The sequence below is a fragment of the Pteropus vampyrus genome, unplaced genomic scaffold, assembly GCF_000151845.1.
Source record: "Pteropus vampyrus isolate Shadow unplaced genomic scaffold, Pvam_2.0 Scaffold24, whole genome shotgun sequence".
Taxonomy (NCBI): Eukaryota; Metazoa; Chordata; class Mammalia; order Chiroptera; family Pteropodidae; genus Pteropus; species Pteropus vampyrus.
In genome coordinates this window covers 204,153-212,534 of record NW_011888805.1, presented here as the reverse complement: position 1 = coordinate 212,534, position 8,382 = coordinate 204,153, and the positions used below count along the sequence as shown (strand labels likewise).

Sequence of the window (8,382 nt, the reverse complement as noted above, 5' to 3'; positions counted from 1 at the left end):
TCAAATTTATTTCTATATACTAGCAATATATGTGGACACTGGAAAAAAAATACAATATCACTTATAATCACCTAAAAATAAAATACTTAGATAAAAAATCTAACAAATCCAGCAAGACTAGTATTCTGAAAACTACTCAATGCTGATGAAAGAATTCAAAGATCTAAATAAATGGGGTTAAAAGAAAACATGTTCTTGGATTAGAAGGCTCAACATAATAAAGACACCAATTTTCCCCAATTGAAATGAAGGTTTAACGTAATTCCCATCAAAATCTCAAACAAGACTTTTTGTTGATGCAGAAAAGGTGATTCTAAAATTTATGTAGATGAAGAAAGGAACTAGAAAAGCTAAAACAATTTCAAAAAGGAAACATAAAATCAGATGACTGTTAAGACTTACTATATTTAGCAATGGTAACCAAGACTGTAGTATTAGTAAAAAGACAGACACGTATATCAATGAAACATAACAGCGAACCCAGAAATAGACTCACATAAATATGCCCAGCTGCTTTTTGACAGAGATGTAACAGCAATTCAATGGAAAAAGAACAGCCCTTTCAACAAATAGTGCTGAGGTAACTGGACATATACAGGCGAAAAATGAACCTTGACCTAAGTCTCAAGTCTTACACAAAAATTAACTCAAAATAGATCGTGGACCTAAATGTAAAAACTTTTAGAAAAAAATGGAAACATTTTGAGATCTAGGGACAGGCAAAGAGTTAAAAACTTAACAAAAGACAGAAATAACAGAGATTGTTGCCTTAAACACAGGTCACCTGAATCCAGAGCCCACATCGTAATCACCAGGCCATATTTCTGAAGTTTATATTTTCCTGCCTTAGTAAGCAGATATTTAATTTCTCTTGGACAACTTATTTGTTCATTACAGTACTCCAGGTTCTACACATCATTTCTCAGGGAATAAAAGTATAGATATAAAATGAAAAAGGTACAGGACACTGAAATGAGCTCTACAGACCACAGATGGTTATACGGCTTATAATCCAACCTCTTACAGGCCGGGAAACTGTGGTACTGATGACACTCCATAAGGCCCAGATTCAGGAGCCACCCTCCCCACATCCTTCCTTGTTTCAGGAACTGAAACAGAACTGCTGCTGCTGAGAGTGCAGAGATGTAGGACTACAGAACTACCTGGCAAGAGGGACATAAGAGAACTGACTGTCCAGATGTACAAGGGCAACATACCTCCAGAAATGGGGAGGTGGGGGAATAAGGCAGATGACACAAAATCGAGCACTAAATGAACATCTATCTTTATCAACAAGGAGGCTGTGTTTAAAGGTGTGCCTTTGCTGGATGAGGTTCTCGTGCAAAATTACAAAGTTAGATTGCAAATCTAAGAGAAAGAATGAAGTAGGGGCTGATGTGAGGTTCTGAATAGGAATGGTCAGGCAGCACCAGGGGCTTTATATTTTGCTATACACTGTTTTTACTTTGCCCAGGTGGTGTGGAGGGGTCCTTTTGCAGAACAAGCCAAACAAGTTACCCTGTACTTTACTCTATCACAGCTATTGGATATGTGCCCTGGGCAGGGGAGAGGGAAGAGGTGGAAGTAAAAGAGACAGAAACTAAGCTCTTAGGTCCCCATATCATTCTTATTACAAGCGAGTATAAGCCCTCAAAAAAAAAAAAATATTAGTTGTCACTGAAATCTTGGTTTCTAAATCCCATTCCTCATTAATAGAAACTATGAGGGAAATAAAAGATGAGCCTGGAACATTCTATTGTGCCAGAAAATGAGGAAGTGCTCAGAGAAATATAAGTACATGTCGAAAAGACAGAATCCACCTTCAAAGATCTCCCACTCCTCAAATCTTGGACAGTTTAAGTATCAAATAATGATAGTAACAGATTATAATTCACTGAATAAGAATCTGTGAGTCACTACTAATATAATTAAAAGAAAAAAGACAAAGCTTTTCCTTATAGTGAAGTGCCAATGGAATAATGTACAAAAAAATATCATCAGAAAATCATAATTTTGCAATTGTCATAGGAATAGCTGATTCAGGCAAGTATCTATGCTAAAATAAGTAGATACAATTTTGAAGAAAAACTGGATATTCGCAGAGTCTCAAAGTATCGCCCCACAATTATAAAGGGAAGAAGAGTAACTTTATAAAGGAGAGACCTGGCAGACACCACCCTAACCAAGTGATCCAATTATCATGAGTAATAGAAAAAATAAACATCCTGGGCCACCTCCTATGATAAACTGATTAAAACTTCACTTCAATGGTATTTCTGCCAAAAGTGCATAACCTTGATCTAAGCATGAGGAAACCTCAGACAAACCCAAATTGAGAGACATTCTACAAAATAACTGGCCTGTATTCTTCAAAAATGCCAGGCAAAAAAAGACAAAGGCTGAGGAAATGGTCACATTAAAAAGAGGCTAAAGAAACACAAGAACTAAAAGCAACTTATAATTCTCCACTGGATCCTGGCACAGGGGAAAAAAGCTATTAATGACATTAGATAATTGGCTAAATTTTATTAAGTTCTATGGATTAGATAACATTACTGTATCAATGTAAAATTTATGGCTTTTGATAAATGTACTGTGTTTAAGTAAAAGAATGTCCCAGTACTTAGGAAATATACTCTAAAGCATTTAAGGGTGAAAGAGCATAATATTTACAACTTACTCTTAAAGCTACAGGAAAAAAAAAGGTATACAAAGAGTAAATGATAAAGCAAAAGGAGAAAAATATTAATAATTAGTAAAACTGGGTAAGAATATATGGAAGTTCCTTATACCACTGTTGCACCTTGTTTGAAATTATATCGAGATATAAAGTTACAAAAACTAACCAAAATATTTGTTCGTTAGTGAGTGGGAAATATCCTAGCCTAGGTGGAGTATGGCTAAGGTTTTATTATAGTCTGGCAGTTTTAATGACTAAAAATTATTAAAATCTGTACAGCCTTCATTTTTAAAGTTAAAAAATAACTTTTTCATTTCTGAAAATTAGTAACATTTACCTTTTCTTCTCTTCCTTTATTCTGTTCTTTCTTTTCTCGACAACGAACAGCTTTCCCTCTGTCATTGTGAAGAAGATTGTGTGTAGATGGGCGGTGAACTCGGACAGTTGTACTTGGACGGTTACTGTGTGGTTTAGGGTCACTATTTTGAGAAGATTGGCGTTTTCTAGGACCTGGTGAGGGTCTAATCAAACACAACATCATTAAAATCATAATCAAGTCCTGTGGTTGGTCCAAATATAGATGAACACACACAGTGTATAAGAGTCTATGAACTAAAGAAGCCAAGGCAATAACCGAACACGAAACAGGACTGAATAAACTTAAGGTCACTAAAAGCTAAGATCAAATGTTTAATTTGACATAGCTGTGTGTAGTAATTTAACGAGAGGGCTGAAATACATTATGGTTACATGGTAGAGATAAATGAAAGGCAAGTGATTGTTACTTCTCCTCTGAAAGGAAATTAGCTGTTGTATACCAAGGAGGAATTGAGAAATTAGTCTTATTTTTGGAAACTGAAAACAGCAATTATCAGAGAAGAGAGTATTATCAAAAGACTCAGGATACAGTGCAGGTGTAGAATTAACATTTACCCACTGGTATATATGCAGTTTGCTACCATTTTATTTAGAATGTATCACAGTTCTCACGTTTTAATTCACAAAATTTAATCATTTTCCCATTACAATACTGATATAAGCACAAGTCATGGACATGGTGCTTTACATTTCCAAATATCACCCTCGTTTCGTTTTTATTTCTGTGGCAGAATTCAGAACTCTCAAATATTGTTTAGGCTCTTAACTATGCTCCTAGACTTGGTTGGGGCCATTAAAATAAGCAGTAAAAGAGGTAGGGAAGTTGTTTGCTCAAATATCTCAAGTATAGTTAAGAAAGAAGAAGATAAGAAAAACTAGGCAAGTATCCTAGAAGTGTGAAACAGACCTGGTGCTATGGCAATGGCCTTGTTGAAGAGAAAAAATAAATTGGGCCTGAAAACACAGGAGCTGAAAAGAATTAAAATGAGTTTCATCTATGTAAAGGAATATAAAGACACTAACTATAAAGATAATGGTGAGCATTAAGAGATGATACTGTTCAGTAAGCAGGAGATCTGAACACCAGTTCCAGAGGCTTGGCTTTTAAGCTAACTGCCACTGAAAAGGTTTTAGAAGATCAGTCTAATAGTGAACAAGACATATTGACAAAGAAAACACAGAAAGCAGGGAGACGTCACATTTTTGTATACAGCTCTATAAGAGAATACTGAATCAGTTATATCTGTTCTTAAAGTTTAGGCAAGTTAGACTCACCAACAGAGCTGAAGAAAGAATAAGCTCTCTTAAGCATGTGAACAAAGACTAACAAAATAAGAGTGTTGGGTGCTAGCCAGTTGAGGGAGCGAGTAAAACAAATTATAGGGAAAAAAATGCAGCAAATAATGTCGAAGAGGATAACTTTTTAGTTAATAGTAATCCAGGGCATTTAAAATCAGAGACAAGAAAAGAAAGCAAGAAGCAATAATATGGGACACTATTTAGGGCTCATCATGATAGAATTTTCAAGATGAAAAGACTCATCTAATTCAACTTCCCTCTATCCCCAAGAGAGAATACTCCTGCCTCTGTTTGTTAGACTGAGGAATTAAATTGTCCATCAAATTTGAAGTCATCTGCTGACATTTTTCTAGGTTCTCTGGAGACCACTGCTGCTGGGGAGGGCCTTGTCTGGTTGGGCTGAGTGGGAGAGACCCCTCAAATACATGAAGAGGCAAGCCAAAAGAGGAACCAACAGGGTGTTTAGACACTGGATTTCTCTAAGGCCGTAGAAGAAAGATGGGGGGAGTTCGGGCCATGGAGTGAAGAGGTCTGTGGTGTGGAGGGAACAGAGTGCCAAGTAATCACTTGACACACTTCGTCTTTTCCTTACCTTTTCCTTCGTAGAGAACTTGGTAAAAGCGGTGAAAAACTGCTTCTCACTTATACTCAGGGAAAATGTTAACAAGATGAAGAAAACTATATTCACTAGAATTTATTTAGATGGACAAACATCTTGTTTAGGAAAAGTGCTTGAGGTATAGAACGACCACCCAAGAATATGGATGGAGTTCTTTTGAGCTAGTCAAGCAAAGAAGTTGCTCACTTTTTGGAGAGAAGGAAAGGACGGACTAGGACTGGTAGACCTGCCCGAATGATGGAAGGTCATGCACTCCATAATGCAATCTCCTTTCTGCCTTATAAATCATCAGTGTTTATAGCATGAAAAGCAAATTACTTAACCAATCTAAGCTCAAGTCTCCTCATCAGAAACTGGGGCTAAAAAATTAGTATCTACCTTCTAAGACCATTTTGAGAATTAAATAACATATGTAAAGCAATTAACACAGTACCTGGCATATGGTGTGTAATACTTGTTGTTTATTAGTATTTTTTTAAAATGGCACAAAGTTATGAATTATGAATGTAGCACAACTACAACTATGAAAATAAACAAGGCACAGAAGATTAGAAGCCACACTAGAGTGACTATATGATTTCCCGTCTACTTTTCTATTTTTCTTTAATAAGCCTTCTGCTGTACTTATTTTTTGGGTGTGTGAACTCTAAACTACAACAAAATATTATATGAAAGTGCTTATAAGCAAGGGAGAAACTTATTAACTATTCAAAAGATATCAGTCAGTAACAGAACATTAGTATTTTTATCTAAAGCTGAAGGAAAAAAATGACTAAGAAACAATCAATACACATTAGTTGACCTTAGAGAGGGAGCAGTCTGGTACAGTACTGCTAGAAATGTGATACATGGACCACCTGTGTCAGAATCACCTGCGGATTCCCGGGCTCCGCCCGCTATCTACTGTATCAGATTCTCTGGGAGTGAAACCCCAGAATCCATAGTTTTAATGAGTGCCCCCAAGAAATCTCTAAGTATGCTAGACTTTGAAAATAAGCTGGCAGGATGCCATCTTCGTAGTCAAATATATCTGGGTTCGAATCTCGGCTCCGCCAGTTATCAACTTTGTGATAATGGAGAAAAGTTATCTAACCTCATTCTACCTCACCTATCTTATCTGAAACATAGGGAAAATATAACTTCTTTGGAAGGCTTATCGTGAGAAATAAATAAAATAGCACATGTAGTTCATGATAGTGCTCAGAATACTGTAAGTACTCAATATCAATTACCTATCATAAACTACAATCAAGAATTGAGTTACAATGATAGAAGGTTAAACTGAAAAACACTTGAGCAACATCTTAATGAAAAGTTCACAAACTGGTTAGGGGCAAGGAACTTGCAAGTCACATTCTGTAGAATGCTCTGATACATTCATATATTTAAACCCAAAATACAAACTAGGAAACCTAATATGAGTAAAATAGATAAATGACATTCACCTGAACACTTGTCAATTAAAAAATAGGCAGTGAAACTGAGCATGATAGGCTGAGCACTTCACTAAATATCACTTTCACTAACTGTTCATTTCCTGGAGCCAGGTAATAGGAAGCTGGGAACAAAAATGCCAGAGAAAAACCTAAAATTGAGAACATTTTATCTTTTCTTTCTTTCTGTGAATTAAAAAGCCCATTTTTCAATTTAGCAGCAGTATAACTTGATGAGCAGGAGTACTCTTTGACAGCTTGAGAACCACTGTTTTCATCTAACTCCCTCACTTTACATAAGAAAAATCCAAGGCCTAGGAAGGTAGCATGATGTTCCCAAACCTACTGAGAGCGGCAAAAACAGAACTACAGCCCAGATATTTGAATTCCCAGCCCCATGCTCCTTTCATAAGATAATGGTGTCTCTGTTACTGTAAGGTCACTTCGTGAAAGTATATTTTGCCTTATTTTCACCTAAATTTAATTTATTGAAATGGTTCAAAGTCACATAATATACAACTTAAGAGTTATAAAAGGCATTTAGTAAAAAGCCCTCTCTCATTCCTGTGTCTCAACCACCCAGGTCTCCTAGATGTAACCAATGCTATCAGTTTACTATGCTAGCCTGTTTCTTAAAAGGTCTCCACTTACCTTCGTTCAACAGGTACAGGCAAAGACCAGACTTCTCCCTCAGAAGCTGGAAGCTCATGTTGTGCAGCTTTCAATGGAGTGCTGTCTAATTTAAAGCTCTCTAGTGTTTTCATGATATCCTTAACATGTTTAGCTTCCACATTTATTTCCTGCCAAACCTGGTTTCAAAGGAGAATATGGCTCTTTAAATTTCTATAACTTATAAATTACTGCCAAAATTAAACTAGGGCCATTTATTAGAAACGTCAGAAACCTCCATTTTGACATCTGACAGTAAATCACACCAAGATATTCTGCTGAAATTTTAATAATGGTTCATTAATTAATTCTTTGCAAAATTAATTCTAATAAAATAAATTAAATATTCTGGCCAATCAAGCCATGTTACTGACTTATGGTTCTTATTCAAATTGCATAACAAATTGAAATGTTAGTTGTAACTTTAAAGTCTGATAAAAACAATACTTTTGCAAGTTGCATGTTGATGGGTTTTTAATGCAATTTAACATACTTTTTAAATGCTGATCAGAATCCATTAATTTCATAAATCACTTATGAACTGCAGTTTGAAAAATAATGGCTTCAGAAGATAAATGGCTCAATTCTCACATACGACCAAGATATATTTTTTAAAGCAGTGCTGACTAAATTTAAAAATCACGTTATACATACATTATATATGTGTATATATACGTATATATATATGAAATGCTGAAATGAAGTTGGTAATGTTTTGTTTTAAAAGTAAGTGATTTAAGTAAATATCTTTACAAAAAAGCTTAGACTTTTTAAGTAAAAGTCTCTGGCCTAAAAACAAAAGGTCTTTAAAGTCTTTCAATGACAAATAAGACTCCCTATGAAATATTTCTTCTTCCAGTAATGTCAAGAATATGAAGAGGCAGGTTTAGGGAAAGAGGCTAAATTCAAAGAGATAGGATATTTTGTCTTTTAAAGAAATTAAGGACAAACACAGAATACTATCGAAAAAAGCAGTTTCGTTGAATCTGACGGATAATATCCTACCTAGAAGAACAGCTCAAAAGACTATTAATTTCTGTAACATTTCTTTCTTCTGAACCTTGTTTTAAATGCCACCATCAAAAGGACCTGTAAATTCTATAGTTTCCACCTATAAATTTCTATTGGTCCTCAATGACGAAAGTTCTTCAAATGCGATTCAAATATGATCTGCTTTATAATGTTCTATATTAGAAATGGTACCCATGAGATTCAGGTGTCACCTGCAGTTTCAGAAATGGTTTAAATAAGTCGACTCTAACTTTACCACGTAAAAATGTGATCTAGAAAAAATGTTCAAAACC

General features: G+C 35.3%; 1 protein-coding gene across 2 annotated transcripts in view; it reads right to left on the bottom strand.

Annotated features, from left to right (window-relative positions):
- KATNA1 (katanin catalytic subunit A1) overlaps window positions 1–8,382 on the bottom strand; it is a 20,312-nt gene that overhangs the window by 11,123 nt on the left and 807 nt on the right. Inside the window, exons 2-3 of one of the 2 annotated variants that reach the window (XM_011356100.2) lie at window positions 7,061–7,218; window positions 3,018–3,201 (exon numbers count right to left, since the gene is read on the bottom strand). In XM_011356100.2, the coding sequence (XP_011354402.1) occupies window positions 3,018–3,201; window positions 7,061–7,218 (342 nt within the window). The remainder of the gene's footprint in view (window positions 1–3,017; window positions 3,202–7,060; window positions 7,219–8,382) is intronic. The other variant, XM_011356101.2, reaches the window with a different exon arrangement.